The following is a 20,709-nucleotide window of genomic DNA, read 5'->3' on the forward strand; positions in this document are numbered from 1 at the left end:
CGCACTTGCAGCCCAGAAGGCCAATCGTATCTTGGGTGCATCAAAAGGAGCGTGGCCAGCAGGTGGAGAGAGGTGATTCTACCCCCTGCTCTGCTCTGGTGAGACCCCACCTGGAGTCCTGTGCCCAGCTCTGGAGCCCTCAGCACAGGACAGACATGGACCTGTTGGAGAGGGGACAAAGGAGGCCACAGAAATGATCAGAGGGCTGGAACAGCTCTGCTGTGAGGGCAGGCCAAGAGGTTGTTCAGCCCGGAGAAGAGAAGGTTCTGTGGAGACCTTCTTGTGATCTTCCAGTTCTTAAAAAGGGCCTGTAAGAAAGATGGGGACAGACTTTTTAGCAGGGGCCGTTAACAACAGGACAAGGGGTAATGGTTTTAAACTAAAAAAGAGGAGATTCAGGCTACATGTTGGAAGAATTTTTTACAATGAGGGTGGTGAAACACTGGCACCTCTGGGTTGCCCAGAGAGGTGGTGGATGCCCCATCCCTGGAGACATTCAAGGCCAGGCTGGACGGGGCTCTGAGCAACCTGATCTAGTTGAAGATGTTCCTGCTCACTGCAGGGGGCTTGGACTAGATGAGCTTTGAAGGTCCCTTCCAACCCAAATTACTCTATGAAATTGTCATAAGGAATCAGAACTTCTGTCCTCTTAGTCAATATTTGGTCCCTTGTGTCGAATAGTGCTAAAGGTTTTGTGCAAATAAAATGGCAGTGGACCCTTATTGGTTAAGCTGGTTCTTGGTTTGTGTCCTAAATTATCACCTCTTGTCAGTTTGGATATTGAAACAGAATTTGAACAGAAGTTTATAAAACTAATAGTGCATGTCCCTCAGCAGCAGAGGGCAGCAGATCTATACATGAGAGATCAGTCACTTCAGTAATGAGGAACAAAATTGTGCCAAAACCAATAGCAGGTTTGACCTTTGCTTTCTGAGACTTATTGCATATCATAAATTGATACTGATAAGTTGCCGTAAATCAGGTGACTGTGTGTAAATATCACCTGAACAGAGTGATGGTTATTGTTTGGTGGTTTTCCTCTAAGAAATCCAGAGTTCTCTGTGCATGGGCAAAACCACTCGCCTGAGTTTCAGGTTTCTTGGATTTGTATCATAACAGTTCTGATATGTATTAGAGCAGCTCCCCCAGATGATAGAAGTGATTGGTCAAAGCAGTTTAACACCATCTTGAGAGAGGTTTTGTTTGGTTTTTTAATTTTTTTTTTTAACAGTTTCCACTGTAACTCTTCTCATTTTGCATGTAGAAATCACTGAATAATTGTCTAAAGCATTTTTAATTTTTTAGCACTCTGGTGCAAAACATGCTTTAGCTTGTGTTGAAGTAGCACATATCACCTAGTTAAACATCTCATTGAGGTTAGTAAGAGTTTATGCACAAGATGAAAACTCGGCAGGGACCATATGACTTCTGGCAGCACTTCTATAAAAATGCTGCTGCTGTTATCCCAACTCAGTTTTTCTTTATTGGTAAAAGACATTTCTTCATGACCTAACCACAAACAAGAAGTTTAATCTATAAAATCAGATCAGTCCTGCAAAGTCTTGGATTTATTTTAAACACTTGCATAAGTGCTAGCAGAACTGAGGGCCTGCTTTCTTTGATCTTTGGAAGAAAATCACCAACTGGAAAGTTGTTAGGTAACATTCATCAATGGCCATATTTTTATGCATTGCCATTTTAAAAATTGTATCGTAAATATAATTTAAGAGACCAGCTAACACAGTGTTGCAAAATTGTCTTAGTGTATTTCACCAATATATTAGGTATATATGTGTCACCTTTGGTTTTCCTTCCAGAGGAGCTTCAGTTGTAGAAACTGCTTCGAAAAAACCCAGATTATTTTCATTTAAAACCCATTCTTTAGCCTGTTTCAATGTATTGCAAGTTTTTCTAACTACTGTCACTGAAACCCTTGTCGTTGACAGGAGCTGTTGGAGACTTGCGACTTCACTAAGTTTCACTCTTTGAAACCAAAGCTAATTGAAGCTGTGGATAACATGCTGGCCAACAAAATTGCATCCCTGATGAGCCTGATCAGACAGGAAGAGAGCAACATGCCCACAGAGATGGTACATGGTGGAGCATTTGATGGCACCATGGCAGGACCTTTTGGCCACGGATATGGAGAAGGTGCTAAAGAAGGAGCTGATGAAGATGAATGGGTTGTTGCCAAAGATAAACCTGCTTATGATGAGATTTTCTACACTCTGTCACCAATCAATGGCAAAATATCTGGGATCAGTGCAAAGAAAGAAATGGTGACTTCTAAACTACCCAACAGTGTCTTGGGAAAGATCTGGAAACTTGCAGACTGTGATGGCGATGGGATGTTGGATGATGAAGAGTTTGCATTAGCAAAACATCTTATCAAGATTAAACTGGATGGATATGAACTGCCTGGCACTCTGCCTTCCCACCTGGTGCCACCATCTCACAGGAAACCTTTGCAGACAGCAGAGTGAAAAATACAAGAAGAATGAGGATTTTGGAAAATTTTCAACAAATGTGTTTAAAACCACCAAAATTTGAAATTAGGCTTAGACCCTTAAACCTCACAGCACATTTCACGCAAGTTACTGAAATTAGAAGCATAGTAGCAGGGAAACATTCATGTAGTTGTCCCTGCTGACCTTCACTGAGACACGCTTATCACAAGTGCCTTGTATAGATGTATCATAATGTGTGATGATAAGGTGAAAATGTTTCTGTAGTCCTGCTTCCATGTCTTGCTGCCTGTACAACCATAAAGCAGAAAAGACCATGTATAAAAAAATCACTGACCTTCACCAAACCTAGATTCTCTTATCAACCGTAAGTCTCTCCAAAGTACTTTAAGTAGTGAAAGGAAGCTTTAAATGTTAAATTCACCTGCCTATGCAAGGAACATTTTCTATGCTAAAAACATACTTTAGACATAAAGTGAATGTCAGCATCTCTGTAGTTCAAGAAAAGGCAGACATAAAAGGAGATTTTATTTTTGTTCTTTTTTAATTTAATTTGGGGGTAGAAAAAGAGAGAACAGTAATGGAGAGTCTTTTAGGTGCTCAGAATATGAGCAGACTTGTTTTAAAACCTCACTGATTATAGCTAAAACTGCAAAATATTAAAATGATTCTTCCAGTGTGTCATCACTGTGTCTTGTTACCTGAAGAGCTGCTTCAGTTTTAAACAGCACTATGTACTCAGTATTAACGTTAAAAGAACTGAATCTCCTTTCTTCCTTGGATATGTAGTTTCTTTTGAGGTTTCAGTTTGTCTGCTCTGCAGACAATGAATTCCTGAGTTCTTCAAAATGACAGCAGAATGTTTTCATAAGCTTAAAAAAAGCCTCATTTTCTGTTCACAAAAGGTGCATTGCTCAAAGTCAGCCTCTTCAAAGCACATCAAATTGTCTCGGGAAATTTTCATTAGTATATAATTTCTATTTACAGGTAATTATAAAGTAATGTCTGTATTTTTTTTCATATATAATGTTTTTAAAAAAAGTTTTTAAGTGTTTCTTTTACCAACAAGTAGCTGACAACCACAGAAGAGAGATTTGATTCCTTATGGTGGCAGATTTGAAAGATGGGGTCTTTACATAGGCTGTAATAAATGATAGACTAGTCCCTCCAAATGTTATTCCTTTATTGAAAACAATCTATGAAAGGAATGGATGCTTAATAAACATTCATTTTTCTAACAACACAATTGAAGTTGAACACATCAGCTCCTTACAACTGATTTTTATCAGTATCTTAAAAGAATTTAGATTTTTGGCCCTGTGAACTTCATTCTTTTAGGGAGGGCCAGTTATTTTCTAAAGTCAAAGTTGGCAGCCAGTTTTGCTCTGTGCATGTGGGCGAGAAGTGACTTGTACTCCATTTGTAGTATGAAATACCTTGCACATCAAAAGTACTGTAATTGTGAGGACTTTTTCTTTGGATCTCAGTAGGTAGTGGCATTAGTGCCTTCTGAGGGAGAGCAAGCCAAAAAGTACGTTTGTATCCTTGCAGTGGGAGTGGAGACAGAAGTAGTTTGGGTATTGTCTCCCAGTTTTTAGTCACATTTACGTGTCCAGATTTGTAGGTGACCTCAGAAGAGTCTCAGCTTCCTTTTTCAAATTGTACACTTGTAGGTTGTCAGTTAAGCTTAGTAGTTCAAATCTTTCCAGACCTCTTATATTTCTGCATCTGATGTGAAATTACCGTGAACTTTGCCAGGGTTCTGCCATGTGAAAACAATGAAGCTATTTTAAGTAATGACAGAACACCTCTACCTTGCCAGGCTTCCTGACCTGTATCAAGGATATCCTGGCATAAAATGTTCTTGAGGACTTGCTTGCCTTTTTTAATTCTTAGATTTTTCTCTTACCATTCAAGCATACCAACTTTATTTCTATTAGACCTAAATTAGGAGCCAAATTAGCCTTAGTGAATCTCTGTGCGGTTCAGTAGAACTGTGAAACTTGACCATGGGTCTACCTGTGTGACTGCACATCTGCAGAGTAACTGATTTTTCTATATAATTTATTTTTGATTGAACAAAAGGTAGTCTGTAGACATTGTAGGGAGTTGTTTAAAAAAAAGGCAGGCTGCAGAAGTAGTAATGAATGCTTGTTTGTGTGTAGTGTCTGCAGTCAGTAACAAATTCCTACATTAATGAACAGCCTGACCAGCTTAGCAAGGAAAGCCACCAGGAGAAAGCAAGCAAGCTCCAGTACTGTGACTGCTGTAGTGTGGGTAAAGCTGAGAGGATCTGGGAAGTTGCTGATGATCTGACTATGTCTGCCTTACCTTGCTCTTCAGCTGCACAGGGTTCCAGGTAGACCCATGTTTTAATTCCCACTGTGTGTAGCTTCTGGGGTGATGCTCCAAATGCTTTGGAGCTGTGTGATCCCATGGCAGTAGAGTAGTGAGAGGAGCAGGATAGTTTTTTCAGTGCTTTTGTTTTCTTTGTCTAGCTTTGCTGGTAGTAAAGTGGAGAACGTAGCCTTTTCTGCAGACTCCATGCGAGTGTCCTAACTTGGGTTTAGGAGAAACAACTTTAAATGCATCATTTTGGTAAGTTAAAATATTTTGTCTAGAAAGGGTTGAAATGTTCTGCTTTGTTTTCATGTAGAACTTGGAAGGGGAATATACAAAGTAAGTACAGGAGTAGAGGTAGATTTCCTCTGTTTATCTGGAGGAATAGAACTGTTTCAGGATCAGCTTGCTGAGCTGCATCCATAAATGCATTTCTAGATACGTGGTGCAGTGCACTAGTATTGTACTTAGTTGGTAGGAATAAAGTACGTTTCATGTGGACTTTAAACAGCAGTTTCTTGCACAGCTAAACCGATACAGTAGGTGGCTGTTGCTCAGAGGAAGGGATCTCTTTTCTTGCTACCTCCTCGCATACCTGTGGATCCACTCCATTTGCCTTGCTGGCTCTCTGGCTTGTCAGATCCTGCAAGCCCATTCAGTTAGTTAAACTAGCCACACACAACAGTTTGGGTAGTGTTCTGTGGAGTTAGTGAGTTCATGTGTGAGGAGCACAAGAAGGGAGCAGGGCTACCTTCTCTTATGAAATTGTGCTTGAAGTAGTTACTGGTGTTTGGTGTGATGTTACTGATCTCTGCTGTAAAGGACTAAGATGTTGGATTAGTTGGCCATCTTATGCCTAGGATTTTGATTACATTTGTTGCAAGACCATTCAAAACTGTCAGCAACTCATCCTGTGAAATCAGTGCCCACTACTGTAGTCCGCTGCCATAAACCAAAGTAGAGACTGCCGCTTTTACCTCTTCTCCAACTGTTCTGCAACATGGTTTAATTCTTAACCCTTGTTCTGTTCCCACAGAATTTGATTAGACTTTTGTTGTAGATTGGAACAGAAAATGTGGGACTGCTGCTCATAACCACACTACAGGATAGCAAGAGCCTTTTAAAGCTGTGAGAGCTTGAAAATGGTGAGTTCACAAATACTTTGTAGGTCAGGCTGAGTCCCTGTTGTTATTTGGGGATGGTATGGATTTGTGTGGAACCTGGTCTCAAAGCAGCAGTATCCGGTCGCTGACTTTCAACAGTGTCGTTCATTCCTCAGTACTTGAAATGTGCCCTCTTTACATTCTTTCTAGTTCCTTCCCTTCACTATGTGCACTCACTTTCGTTGATCTTTATATTGTTAGAATTTAAGCAGAGAGTTTGAAGTGTATGGTTTGCTGGGTATGTTTAAACTTAGCACTGAGAGAATGAGTATGAACTTTGTTTCTTACTTCACATGCTCACTTTTTCTAATATTTATGTTAAATACTGTGTTTCCACTTCAAAGGCACTGTAATTTTTGAGGGAAGACTTGATCTGTGTAGTGTGCTACAGTTTGTCCAACTAGGGAAGCAAAGTTTTAAGTTCATTATTGTTGCACTTTTATTACACAATAAATTCCTTTCAGATACTGTAATATATTTTAATATGCTTTGTAATCATTTTTAGAAAGTGGTGATAAAAATTGCTGATTTAATAAACTAATATTGAACTACCTGAGATTTTCTTTTGCAAACTTCTTTCTGGAAGGTAATCTTCCAGTGACTAGAAATTTGTAATCCTCATTTGTAAAGGCTCATCGGCATAGTGGCTGTTTGGCAAGCTGCTTATTTTCCCACCTCTGTTTATGTATCCATAATAGGTTATGGCTATTCCTCTTCTGTGTCCTTGAACTTTTTGCTGAAATTACTGCCCACACCAAGGCTTGATTCCAGAATTAAATTTATATTTAAAAAGAGAAAATAACAAAATCCCACCTCTAGCACCTCTCCATAATTAGCTTTTTACAGCAGAACGTAATTTTGGAGTTTCTTAATGTCTAAGCATGGAATTTTCTTAAAGTCCTAGTGTCGAAGATAAATCAAAAACTTCCTGTGTGGGTTGAAAACTTGAAACTTGAGCCAAGAGTGCCTGAGCATTTCTTTTCACTTCGATGGGGGTACTAACCTTGAAAAATAAAGAGTAAATTAAATAGCACTTTAGTGGAAAGTACTTTGTTTATACATTTGTCCCAAGAAATCCAAGGGCATCTTCCACACTCTGCTACTGACTACTTATAAATAACCAATTTTATCAATAGAAAATTCATATTAATGTTGTGCTTAAATTAATTCCTCCTGCCCCTCTCCTTGTCCCATATACCACAACTTACTTGAAGCCTTTCCAAAGATACGTCTGTGCCACCAGGATGCTACAGTTCAGGTACAGCCCCTCCTACTCTCAGATCTAAGTTGCTGCTGAGTTAAAGGGTTTGTACGTAGCAGTGCTGGCGAGTGAGGCTGATGCTGGTGGTGGTCATGCCATACATCACGTGAAAGCGTTTCACGTGCAAACAACATGTTGTGGGTTGCTGGAGGCTACGCTGCTATTGAGCTGCAGTCGTTTGTTTGAAGTGCTCCTTATAAAAGCCAGAAATAGTTTGGAGAAGATGAAGTTTTAATGGGGTTTGGAGGTGGGGGTTTGGGTTTTTAGTAGAATGGTGTTCTACATACTCCACGTATAAGACATTTCAGACTTTGAAAAACATGTGGCACGTTTCATAGTGAAATGTTCAGCTCTAATCCACAGTTTATATTTGGACAACAAGAAAAGTGAATAAATGTCCACACTACCAGTTTGACTCTAAGTTTTGCAGTAATTATTGTTTCTAATATTTGACACCCTTAAAATGTGAAATATTTCTATTTGTGCCTACCATACCATTTCGTTTCTCCAGACCTTGTTATTGGCTCCCACGTTTGGTGTGTTTGTAAGGGCTTTGGAGCAGGCACTGCTTTATTCTGAGCTTCTCTGATCCAAGGCTCCTGCCATGCTGCAAGTACTAACTGTGAGAGCAGAGGACCTTTTAGAAAGCTGGGCCCTTTGGCTAGCCGGCCTCACTTGGGCAGGAAACCCCAGGAGAAAGAGTTGGTGGCCTTGCCCTGCTTAGGCAGATGAACAAGTGCATCTGCTGAAGGTGACTCTCTTTGCTTGGGCATCATTATCTTCTGGAAATAAATACCCAAACCCAGCAAACACCTGTTGTGGGCAAAACACAGTCAGGAGGTGGATGTATCTTTCACGATTATCTTCAAAAGTCCTTTATCTATACAGCTTTTCTGACCTGTAAGGGAAAAACGTCTTCACTTGTGGAAACCATGGTGTTGAGATGGGTTCCTTTCTCTTTCCCCACAGGATTTCATGCCAGCACAGATTTGTACCTGATGATAGATTGTGGACTCACAGTTACTTTCTGGTCCAGTGAATACTGGAAACTCATTAATGCCAAGCGCAACTTGTTTGTTCTCTCACCTATTCTTTTCTCTGAGATGGAGCTTGTCCATGCTCTTTCCAATGTGTTGCTAGCTTGGCATCCCATATTCCACTTCAGTCTGGAGGTCTGTAGTAGTGCAAGTAGCTCATTTTACATGGATGGTATGTATCTCTCACTGGATGCTGTATTTCAGATGCTCTGTAAGATTTCTTGTATGATTATAATTTTAAAAAAATATTTAAACAAGAAACAGTTGAAAAACACTGCTCATACTCCATTATTTCTTATTTCAAATTATTCTGTGGGGTTTTTTTGTGGTTTTGGGGGGTTTTTTGTTTGTTTGTTTTTGTTTTTTTCCAAGTGTCTACTCTGAAAGTAAGAAATTAACCAACAGTGTAACTATAACCAATAAGTTCATGAGTTGGCAATTTTAGCCTATAATGGAGAATAATTGCATTTTTCTTCATTTTGCACTACTGTGTCTTATCTCTTGTCTGCTAAAATCTGCACCCTTAATATTAACTGTTTACACACTGCTGTGTCTTTTGCCAACCACCTTCCATCATTCCAAGGGACTGGGTGTTCTTCACAATGAAACTGGGATGGCTGGGCTGGGAGAGAGCTGTGATTGTCATCAGTACTCTGCTGAGTTGGGTAGTGGGGAACCAAAACCTGAGAGCAGACCGTGACATACGCCATCCCTGTGGGTAGGATGCAGTGCACTGACACCAAGGGTTCTGGGAGCCAACCTGCATGTAAGTCTCACAATTTTATTTCATCACTAAATAGAGCTTAATGCTTTATCACAAACGACCTCTCTAAAATACAGCTGTAAAGGCGAAGTTTAGTCCTCATGCTGTGGTCTTCCTTAGTAGCAACGAATAAAAATGGAAAACATCTGAACCAGATAAAAAGAATACACTAGTTAGATCTGGCATTGCCAACACGGCTATTTCTAAGGCCCATGTTCAGTTTGATGTTCAGAATATTAGGGCTATACTGTCATTTGAACCCCTTTATCTATGTTTGTATGAAATAGAAAATTGAAGTCGTCTGTCCCATGTGTTCATCCCGCAAAGACTTTGAAGCTCTTCTGTTAACTGTTTGAGGTTCAGAAACAGAAGGAAGACTTCCAGATAATATAAACAGCTCCAAGGAGAAAATGTCTTTAATTCATGACTAAACAAGCAAACGTATATTTTCTGTTTCAAAAAGATGACTGAACTTCTTAATGCCAGGAAAAATAAATCCATCTGATTTTGCTTTAAGCTGTCCTCTTTTTCAAATGCAGTGAGGGGCTCCAGTTCCTTTGGATGATGTAATTCGACTGTTCTGCTTGAATTCTGCTCCCTGTTGATGTCATGTTGCCGCCAGCCAACTATTCAAAGAGAAAAGCAACTTTTAGTTTAGACTAGAGCATGGGGAGGCTGAGGTTTATAACAACCCAGCATCCCGGGATGCCAGTTTGGATCCTCCCAGGCAGAGCTCAGCTTTAAGAGGAGCTGGGGCTGCATCTTCTGTGGACCCCCCTGCCCAAACCCCAGGGCAGCTGGTGACAGCGGCGCTGGGAAGGCAGGTATGTGGGGGGCAGAGGGGGGTGTGCCGGGGGGTGGTGAGCTGGAGCCCCTTGGGGAGAGAAGCCGAGAGAAGTAATTGGCTTTTTAGGGACAAGGTTCATCTGAGAGGCCTGTGAAAGCAGGGAATCTGTGCAGGCTGATGGCTGGAGGTCTCTTTTGACTAACTCCCCATCTTTTCTTCAGCCTTAGTATCCCAAATGAGCAAACAGATTCTTGCAATAATTGCTGCCTGCTGCTCTCCAGTGTTCTCAATATCCAAAGCGTAGCTCCTCTGTGCCACACTGAGGTCAGAAATGTGCTGTAATTCAAGATGCAATTAGGAAATATTCCAGAATCACAGTTCATCCCACCTGAGACCACACTGCCTTGATGAGACTGAACATCAGCTGTTTGCTGGAGCTGGGGAGGGCAGCAGAGGGTCCGGCTACCTGTGGGGCCCAGGCTGCTGGCCCCACGCAGCGGGCTATTTTCTGTGCTTATTTGGCACGCTGTGGACTACAAGACCATGTCCGGGGGGGGTGTGGTGGGTGGGCTGCCTTCCTACTCCACAGAGTCAAAGCCCAGATGCTGGTTGTTTTGAGACTCTTACATGTGGAAGCAACATGGCTGGAGACACAGTGGGGGGTAGAGGGCTGAGCAGTCATGCACATGTTTGCACTTAACATACTTATTTTATTTGAGATTTGGGGAACCTTCTCCTTGGCAGAGCTCAGGAAGCATTTTCACATACCTTCAGGAGAGTGCATATGCAAAGCATACATAATGGAGGGTGATGGACTGAGCCTGAGCCAAGGGAAAAAGCTCACTTCCCTGTGAGACCAGGCACAAGTATGGCCAAATGGCATTTAAGTCTGACATGGCTTTGCTCAGAGCATGGACATAGTACCCTGGTACACAGAAGGGCTTATTGAGTAGATGGTTGGCTGTGAATGGCTTTACACAGGGAGACTCTGGTATGTGAAGGTGCCTGTACTTCCCCTCCAGTTGGTTTCTGCATCCTGGTGGGTGAGGGCAATGGAGGGGGAAGCCAGCGCTGCTGCTAGGGGAGTGGGGCCGGGGAGGCCTCCACAGGACCAGTGCTCTGCCATCTGGGGAGGCTCATGGTGAACAGCCCTCGGGTCGGGGGTGGGAGCAGCAACCTCCATGCCTGCAACCGTTTGCCGGTCCTGTGACTCTTGCTTTTAAGCTCTTTACAACAGGGAGATTAAACATTTCTCCCCATCTTAGAGAGGACCTGGGAATTCACATACCTATTGTGGGAGGAGGAGGGCTATACTTTGGAAAAAAAAAAAATAGGTAGAAAGGAAGTTTCACATTCCCCTGTTTTACCCAGTGTTACCAGGAGTGGTTGGGGGCAGAGGAGCTCCAGGGCTGGAAGCCAGGCTGCTTGGGCATGAGGTCTGTCTGATCCACAGTCTCTGTTTCCATCTCAAGCAGAGCAAGATCTTGGGCAGATAAGAAAGGGTGCTAAAAAAACCCAACATGTCTTCTGTGGTTGCTGCTTTCCAGAGGGGAATCCCACATCAGGGTCCTTCCTGGTGAGAAACAAGAAAATGCTGCTGCCATCATAGAAAACCACTCCAGACTGAAAACAAGGCAAGGGGAGCGTGCTCTTTGGGCCCTTCTCCTTCTTCCTGAGGTTGGTGCCAAGGCTCCTCTTCCCTGCAAAGGCAGCAAAAGAGGGCCCATCATTAGCCTGGAGGGGTGATTTATTTTTTTTTTTCTGATCCCTCCAGGAAACTGCACACAAATATTGTTATGTTCTTCCTCTTACCTTGTTAGGATATAAATAACTGAGCAAATGGCTTTATTTATCAGTGTCACATAGATGTCCACCATTTTAACCTTGAGCTGTATATAGATAATATAAATGGAGACAGATATTTGGGAGTTACTGAAATTTTATGCCAGATCTTCGATTGCCTTATATCGTCATAAAAAGCAAAGCCAGTGTTTAGCACATTTAATCATTTAGATAATAATTAACTTGCAATAGGGAGAAATGCATGCATCCAGGGCCAATTCACCTGCTGGTCCTCTACCTTCTCTTTGATAGGAGCAAAGACATTTTCTCAACACGCACAATCTAGCCACCCTGTACAGATTTAAGCCAACAGCCTCTAATCCTGCCTTTAAGAAAATGTAGGTATAACTAAAAGCAAGACAGAAAAGAGAAGAGTGGACTAACCACAGGCAATGAGCTTATAGAAGAGATGTAAACGGTTGCTGAATTTATATCCCTTTCCTCCTGTCATCCTATTCCCATTTAATTATCATTGAGAATTACATTGTATTAGTTGGCTGGTGAACACAAGTCCAGGAATTTAGGTGGAATATTTTGAGTAATATTTATTCTTTTTTTTTTTTTTCTTTTTTACCTGTCTTACATGACATCATGTATGATATTTCTCTAGGGTATGTCTGAAGATACAGACTTTTTTGATCAAGTTTTATCTGTACTGAGTTTTGGGGGTTGTTCATTTTTTCTCACGTTTCCTCCCATCGCTTTTGGATGCTAACTACACTTGCCAGAGGGAAAAGACTGCTATTCCCTTACCTCATCTCTGAGTGAGGTATCTTCACTTACAGCTTCTGATTTTAGATGGCTGCCTGTTTTCTAGCAGTGATTCCCAGCTGCGACCCTCTGGTTCCCAGCAATCATGCTGGGTCAATGTGTTCTGTGCTTGTGTGACCTTGTAAAGTGACAGAAAGGACTCATGGCTATATAAGTTACCAGAATTATTTTTCCTTTTGTTATTAACGAGAAGTCCATCAATAGTAAACTTCAGAAGCGGCTGTCACTGCCAGCTTGATCCCAGTTTGCCCTGCCAGCAGCAGGTATCTCTGCACATGAGCTTCCTCAAAGCAATGACTGGCAAATTCCTAACACTTAAGAATTTCTCATTTGCTCTATCTCAATTTAACCACTTAAGAATTGCCCTGATCTTTGTACCCTTTGCTGTGCTTTCATTTTCAGACTCCATTGTTAGGTTCAATTTCTCAGGTAAGAATTCCTTTAGAAGAGCAGCCTGTCATCAACCAGAGCCTTTAGTGCAATTGTGAAATATGTTCTTTACCACAGCATCAGCATGGTGGATGACTATTTTCACTGCTTTATAGCAATTTTGGTGCCATTCATACGTTATTTTTGAGTGTAACAATTGGACTAGGCCTGTGATAACCTTTACTCATTGTGTTCTGATGGGTTATTTCCTTCAGATCAGATGAAAGGTTGATAGGTAGATCATAAATACTTGGTCTCTGTTCCTGAATTCAAAGGTCGCTTTGCATGAAAACACCAAGCCAAACGTAGGAATAGGAGTGGATCTACAACTGGAAATCATTCTCCAGAATGACCAACTGCTGAACATCAGAAAGGAGTTCCTCCAAACCTGAGTAAGTAAATTTTTTTGAAGTGTTATTATTTGATCTTTTTTTTCTGTAATGTATTGTTACAGCCAGATTTGACCCTTTGCACTGCCTTTGCATTCTGCAAATTCAGATAATCCATTACGCATCTGTCTTCAGGCAATCATCTACCAATGCAGGGAGGATTTCTAACTTAAATTAATAAAACAGGTGAACTATTGCGTGAGGCAATAGCTCAACAAATAAGCTTTCTTTGCACTTAAATTAAATCAATTCAGCCATTATTCAGGGTGGCTGCAATGCTTGAATAACACCCCTTTAAAAAAAAAAAAGCCCACAGACATTTTGAGAACCATATGGCAAATTTAGAAATGGCATTATGATATGGGCTACCTATATGGGTTTATTACATGGGAGTGAGTTAATATCAATGCTCTGGCAGGGAAAGGCCATTCTTTGAATATCTGCTCTCCAGATGGAGAAAGTAGGCAGTGCTGAACTAACCAAAAGATCAGAAAATATTGTGAGGATCTTCTCTATAGTTCTGTTTCAAACTTTGTAAATTCTTCCTTTCATAAGGCTTTCATCTATGGCTGTGATCCTTCCCTGTGTTGTTGCTGAGCTGTCAGGCTTCAATGTTGCCCTGGTTCTGTAGAAGTTCAGCACTGCTTCTGCACTTCCAACACCTTTTTATCTTGTAAAATGTCAGAACTCTTTGTACTTACTAAAGCACAGAAAACTGTCAGGCAAGCAACTTCCCATTTGCAGTGGCTTGGTGTTGCTAGTTTCCTGTTGCTGATGTCTTCACATACTAGGACAGATAATATTTTTTTCAGTATTTTATGTTTTATTAATTAAAAGGCCAGAATAACTCAGAACTGGGCCTCCGTAAAATGGACACAGAGTATTTGGGAAGCAGGTTATACAGCTCCACACCTCCGCAGTTTGTCAGAGGTTTTACTTTTTCATTCCCTTCTCTCTTTGCAGTGGGTTGACAGCAGCAGACACCTCTCTACTCTTCCACCTTTACAACAGGTTTCTTGGTTTCACAGCTAGGCTGATATCCAGGTAATAGGTATAATGGTGGCAGTAGTCCAAGCAGATGTTTTCTAGTCACTAGATGTATCTGTAACTATGGATTTTACACTCTGGGGGTTTTTTTGTTTGTTTTGTTTTTAAGTGATTCTCTCGCCTTCACAACAGCAAGATCACTGCTTTTACAGATATACACCATAAGCCAAATGACTGCAAAAGCATTGTTCAGCTGAGCTGAAATCCAGTTCATAGTGTCATACACTCTAAAGGGGGGACTCCTTCTTTCTAATATTCCTGAATGCTCAGCTTGGGTGCTGTGATTTTTCACTGATATGAATGAGGTGGATAAGTCTATGGCAGCCTGGGGAAGAGGAATAACACTTCCCGACTCACTGCTTAGGACCTTGTCTGTGTGATTACGAACCTGTGTCACCATCCTTACAGTGATAAATATGCAAAAAGTGAACTCATGAGAGGAGAGAAGCAAGTTCATTCCATTTACTTTCTAAGCAGCTAATTGGTTTCTGTTGGAAATGCTATGGTCTGAAAGCCAACAGCAACATCCCAACCAGTCCTCAGAGAACACAGCACACTTTCAAGCTCAGCATTGGAAGGGATTTGCAGATCCCTCTTTCTGACAGGGTCTAAGATCAGTTCTCTGTCATGTGCTTCCAGCACACCCAAAGAAGTTATTGATGCCTTTCAGATCATGGTGCCCCTCATGGGATCAAGTGACTGGGGAGAAACTGAAAGAAAGTAAAGCTGCATAGATACATGTCACATTTTTGTCCTTAAACTAGAGGGGCGTTTTAAAAGGGGGAACTCAAGTAAGCTTAGAATAAGGTTGAGTGAAATGGAAGTGCAAAGTACAAACTAAAGGAAATTAAGGTATTATACTGGGCGTGGTATTGAATCTTGTATCCGTTGGGGCTGGGTTCCCTGCATACACTGGGCATGTTATTGTTTTTTATAGCTGACCAGGCAGATCTCTTAAGCACTGATTACCTCACTGGATATTCTGTCTCCCTAGGTGACCATGGGTACCGAATATGAAAAAGATCATATCAAAAAGCTGCAGGAGCAGCGTATGTCCATGCAAAAGAAAACCTTCACCAACTGGATGAATAATGTCTTCTTCAGGAATAATGTAGGTGGCTCCTTCAATTTGGGGATTTTTTTTCTGTTTTTTTTTTTAATTTATTTCACCCACTGTATTATTTCTTTTTTTTATGTTATTTTTCACATACTTTTCCAGAGTGTTGTCATTACACACGTGTGCAAGCAAGGAAGGCTTTGACTAACCAGAGTGCTCTAGCCTGTATCTTTTACCTCACACCCATGTTACCAGTCTTCCCTGCAATCAGGGTTCGCTTTTGTAGGCTATGTAACACTTTTATATTGTGATGTCCACTGTATCTTGGTTATCATCTCAGAGGAAGATCTTTATTTGCTTTTATTTTTCCTATAAGTAAAGTATCTGCGAAAGCCTGGATTTCCCCAAACAATGCTCAATTGCCAGGCCAAAATTTAAGACCTTCTGCTTTGCCTGATCAGTCCAGTTTGAGCTGCTGCTCAACAGCTCTGAAAATGTGTCTTAGTTCTAGCAATTGCAGATGTACTACCATGCAAGTACAGACCAGTTTGTTTTCAGTAAGTCTCAGACTTCCAAAAAGCTTCAGAGCTGGTGTACAGTTGATTTGTGTGTCCAAGGTAACTACAACATATTCCAAAAGTCTCCAGACTTCCTGTAGATAAACTCATTTCAGGGACAAGTGATGTATCTATGTCACTGTAAGTAATTAGAGCATTCAAAACCAATTCCCTTTTCTAGAATCTGTAGTTTATATTAATGAAAATGGACTGTGGTGGCACCAAACAGGACCAGGCCTCTTGGATCCATTTTAGCTCATCACTATTATATGATGTTTCACTACTAGATGCATTTTTTTCAGTGTAATGTTTTAATGTTTTAAGATTGGTGCAAAGGCAGCCTTACAGCACAACAAACCTTTAAATTTGTTTTTCTTACCATGAGTGAAGAACTGCAAAACACATTCTCATTTTGCTACCTGCAGAAAGTTAGGTTTATATATTGCATGAAATTATGTCTGTTTAGCTGCAGATCAATATATATATTTTCCTCATTTTAAAAGCAGCTTCAAGTTCAAAGATTGAAATGTCATTTCTAACTTCCTGAACAGTACTGGTTCATGTATCATAAAAGTGTGGGGGAAAACCCTGCAAGAGCTTTCCAAACCATATATGGTAAGAACAGTGCAGAGACTGACAGCTTATCTAAGTCTTCTCAGCAATGTAGTCTCAGCTTTTCAACACATACTTTAATGTGATTGGCTCATACTACAGACACTGCAGTATTCTTAGTTGCACTGTTGATTACTTCAAGTCTAGCACTAAGGATGCTATTGGATTTAATTTGTTAAGCAGTCTGTGATTGGTAGTTTTATGAGAAGAATGATGCAACAAAGCTATTAAAAGTATTGCTGGGTGAGGCATAAACTAGATATATGAAGCCTGTCTTTTACATTTTTAAATGTAACTATTCTTCAGTTATAGAAGTGTCACAGAATATAACAGCTTTAACTTATTTATGATAATATACCATAGGCAGAATTTTAAGTTTATTTAATACGCACAAAGAAATAAAGTTGGCAACTAAATAGGGAAGTTTTTATGGAGATAATCAGTCAGAGAAAGTTGTAAATTCTTGTTCCACACACAGTACAGACTTAAGGTCTCTCTGAGTTGCTTTTACACTTTCAGTGTTTTCTTCTTTCTCTGAATAAAAGATCTGTTAAACTGATCAATAATCAGTCAGGAATGAAAAAGTGTATGTCGGTTACTTGTGCTTTTTTCCCTGCACATGTAACTATTCTCTAAATTAAAACCTACTACTTCAGATTTCTTTTTTTTTTTTTTTTTTTTTCTGAAGACAAAAGTTTATTTACTGTGATTTCAGAATCACAGTAATTTATTGTTGAGTGTGTGATATGGTTTTAATGTCGCTTCTGTCTGGCTAGTGGCATGAAGCCAAAAGGAAACGCCCAAGGCAAGTTCTTGTTAGGTTAGAGTACACACTATGTCATGTTGTATCACCTAAGCAATGGGTGACCTCACTACTGGCAGCAATGAAATATGTTTTTGTAAAAGATCCTAATCTTATGAGACTCTGGCTAAAAATATGGAAACTTTGGGTGGTAGTGCAGGTCTAAGCAGAATATAACAGACTTTTTTAAGACTGCAGTAAAAAACAAGTCATTGAATGGGATTATCAGCTCAATTTTTAAATGAAATAAGTTGCTTAGAATAAAAAGTTGAAAAGATTAATTTTAATTTAAATAAAAAATGTCAGCACTTCCAAAACATTTGATTTTGCAAATACTGGGGTTTTTACTATATTTTTCCATATCTGCTCTTTTCCTTATTTGCTCAGTTGTGATTTTTTTTTTTCTTTTTTTTTTTCTTTTTTTTTTTTTTTCCCCGACAGCCTACTTTCATAAATCATATCAGTTCTTCTGCAAATCCATTTTTGGTGAATTAAGGTTCATCACTTTTCACTAGATGTGCACTGTCACACAGAAGATTCAGTGAAACAGCAAGAATGCCTTGTATCTTTAGTATTAGAAGTAGAGGGTTCTGTGGGACAGATGTTCAGCCAGAGTCTGTATTTTCTGACTGGTCTTCACAGGTAAAGGTTGAGATACAAGATATTTACACAGACTTGAAGGATGGCATCTCTCTTATGCAACTCCTGGAGCTGCTCTCTGGAGAGACTTTGCCCAAACCAAACCGGGGAAAGATGAGAGTGCATTTTCTAGAGAACAACAGCAAAGCCATCACATTTCTGAAATCCAAGGTAAGATAATATTGATATTAGAGATCACAGTAGCTTGTGTATGATACTTACCAGTTATAGTATTATGCTCTTTATGATTTGCCCTGTAATACACAATAAGATAGTCTTTGAAGACAGGCCAGGGGTTTGATTAAAAGAAAAAAGAATACATCTATCAGATTTAAATTTCTTTGTTACTAGAGTAACATGACTTATAACCAGCCAATGTTCCCCCAAAATGAGTCACACCCAGCTGAAAGTGTACTGCATTTGTACATCTTTCCAGAAGTTATGTTTTCCCGGGTGTTGGGGGACAGCAAGCATCATTAGGCAAAGGTGAAGCTACCTGGTATAAAAATGGAGATTTTAGAGCTCTCATTCTAACAGTTTCAGCAAGTCATTGCAGTGGTTTTATTCAGCTGTGTATCCTCATTTCATCTACAAGTTAGTATGTCATTTTTTTTCTTTTCCAAGCAAACAATTTATTGTAGACCTCTCTGGAAAACCATCACACAAAACTCTGCTATGAATTCCAGAGAAGCAGGGGGGTTTCACAGCAGGAGATTTGGGAAAGTATACAATGCCTGGATTTTTGCTAGTTACAAAACAAATGCATTATAGCACGAGGCTGCAGCGGACACATGCCTGCTGAGGGCACACACTGTGTAAAGCCCAGTGGTATGTGCACACCCAGGCTCTGCCAGTTGGACCAGCCGACCATCACTTGCCACATGAGTCCAGCCTCCAGGGAGGGGATCACGCAGATAGCAAGAGCCAGTATAGCGTGCTCAGACTTCTTGATGAGATATCACCTTGTTGGCATGAACTACAACCCTGCTTGCTGCCCAGGTAATAGTAGAAAAGGCATCCATGGCTTGTTTAGCAAGGGGTTTGTGCTGTTTGGTGACCCCAAGAATATATACTGATGATCTGGCTGGAGACCAGGCAGAGGAAATGGTCTCTGAGTTTGCCCTGACGTCATTCCTTTGGAAGAAAGGAGCACTGAATTCTGTTTCTTTCCTCTCCTTAAACACCAGCTTTCGAAACCTTTGTAGAAACTTCAAATCCTGGAGACCACCGCCCCTTTGCCAGGCTTTTGCTGAAACTCATCCTTGGTGCACATGTGAGCTAGAGTATGAACACAGAAACATAGAATCATTTTGGTTGGAAGAGAACCTCAAGATCATCGAGTCCAACCATTATACTAATACTGGCGCTAAACTATGTCCGTAAGAACCTTGTCTATGTGTCTTTTAAACACCTTCAGGGATGGTGACTCAACCACTTCCCTGGGCAGCCTGTTCCAATGCCTGACAACCCTTTGCGTGAAGAATTTTTTCCTAATATCCAATCTAAACCTCCCCTGGCACAATTAGAGGCCATTTCCTCTCGTCCTATCATCCGCTAACATGGGAGCTCACAATTATACATACAAATGCAGACATCACATTAAACCTGTTTCCCTAAGAAAATAGCCAGAACAACCTCCTCAATAACAGCTTGTTACACAGATATCTCCTTCAGAGAGCTGGACATGTGTACTTTTATGCTGAATGGATATTGGTTTATTAGCAGGTACAAGTAAAAGTGATTGGTCCTGAGAATATCGTAGATGGTGACAGAACCTTAATCCTGGGACTTATTTGGATCATTATACTTCGATTTCAGATTTCGTCTATCAAACTTGATAAGGTAAAACAGTGTCTCTGTCTTTTTGCCTGATAAGAGTATTTCAGAGATTTTGTAGAGTTTCACGCCAGCAAGGACCATTTCAGCCAGCAATTTCTAAAAGCAATTGAATCAATTTTATAGTTTCTCAAAGAGATAGAAAACAGTAACTTGTAGATAGGCAGGATATGCATGTTCTTCACGGTCTTCTACAAACATTTTACTGGCTTTTGACTCCAGAAATAATTTCTCTGATGACAGTTCTCTCTCGATTTGGACTGCATGCTGTTCTTTCTCTGAAGAAAACTATTACTTTTAAAATGATTTAACATGTACTCTAAATGGATAAAAGATAAGATCCTGTGAAGGTATTATGGAATCAATTGATAATTTCTAACATTAGACCTGGATACATTATATTTTGTTTCTGAATTCTAGTTCATTGGTAAGAAAGCAAAAGAGCTGAGTCTTGCTTTTGACTTGATTTCTATAAACCTTGCAGTAGAGAAACACATCAAAAACTTTCTATCACCTGCATTTAATGTATAATTTCTGAGTTCAGTTTTACTTTAATAGAAAACTTCTACTTTCATGTTAAATTATCCTACCTTCATAGCAAATACAGTCTGCAAGTCATGATTTTGAGTGGTTTTTTGAACAGGGCAGAAGTTATTCAAAATGATCTCTGGGAACTTAAGCATAAACTCACTGATGCTGCTTGCATATATTGTTCACACTGATTTTTCTTTTCCCTGCTCTCTTCACAGGAAGAATTTGGAGGCAGAGCTGATGTTCTATTTGCCAATGAAGCCTTACTACTCTGGTGTCAGCATAAAACTGCCAGCTATTCCAATGTGAATGTGAAGGACTTCTCCAAAAGCTGGACTGATGGACTGGCCTTCAACGCACTCATACATGCTCACAGGTAAT

At 40.3% G+C, this 20,709-nt stretch overlaps 2 protein-coding genes across 2 annotated transcripts in view; both read left to right on the forward strand.

The window, feature by feature from the left end:
* The window catches only part of EHD4 (EH domain containing 4), a 33,547-nt gene extending 27,023 nt beyond the window's left edge, over positions 1 to 6,524 (forward strand). Inside the window, exon 6 of the mRNA XM_065064563.1 lies at positions 1,947 to 6,524. Within this exon, the coding sequence (XP_064920635.1) occupies positions 1,947 to 2,483 (537 nt within the window). The 3' untranslated portion in view covers positions 2,484 to 6,524. The remainder of the gene's footprint in view (positions 1 to 1,946) is intronic.
* A 151-nt stretch (positions 6,525 to 6,675) lies between these two features.
* SPTBN5 (spectrin beta, non-erythrocytic 5) overlaps positions 6,676 to 20,709 on the forward strand; it is a 105,552-nt gene continuing 91,518 nt past the window's right edge. Inside the window, exons 1-7 of the mRNA XM_065064558.1 lie at positions 6,676 to 9,853; positions 11,364 to 13,250; positions 14,211 to 14,291; positions 15,289 to 15,405; positions 17,965 to 18,132; positions 19,684 to 19,803; positions 20,547 to 20,704. Of these exons, the coding sequence (XP_064920630.1) occupies positions 15,295 to 15,405; positions 17,965 to 18,132; positions 19,684 to 19,803; positions 20,547 to 20,704 (557 nt within the window). The 5' untranslated portion in view covers positions 6,676 to 9,853; positions 11,364 to 13,250; positions 14,211 to 14,291; positions 15,289 to 15,294. The remainder of the gene's footprint in view (positions 9,854 to 11,363; positions 13,251 to 14,210; positions 14,292 to 15,288; positions 15,406 to 17,964; positions 18,133 to 19,683; positions 19,804 to 20,546; positions 20,705 to 20,709) is intronic.

This window comes from Columba livia, chromosome 5, assembly GCF_036013475.1.
Source record: "Columba livia isolate bColLiv1 breed racing homer chromosome 5, bColLiv1.pat.W.v2, whole genome shotgun sequence".
NCBI classification, from domain to species: Eukaryota; Metazoa; Chordata; class Aves; order Columbiformes; family Columbidae; genus Columba; species Columba livia.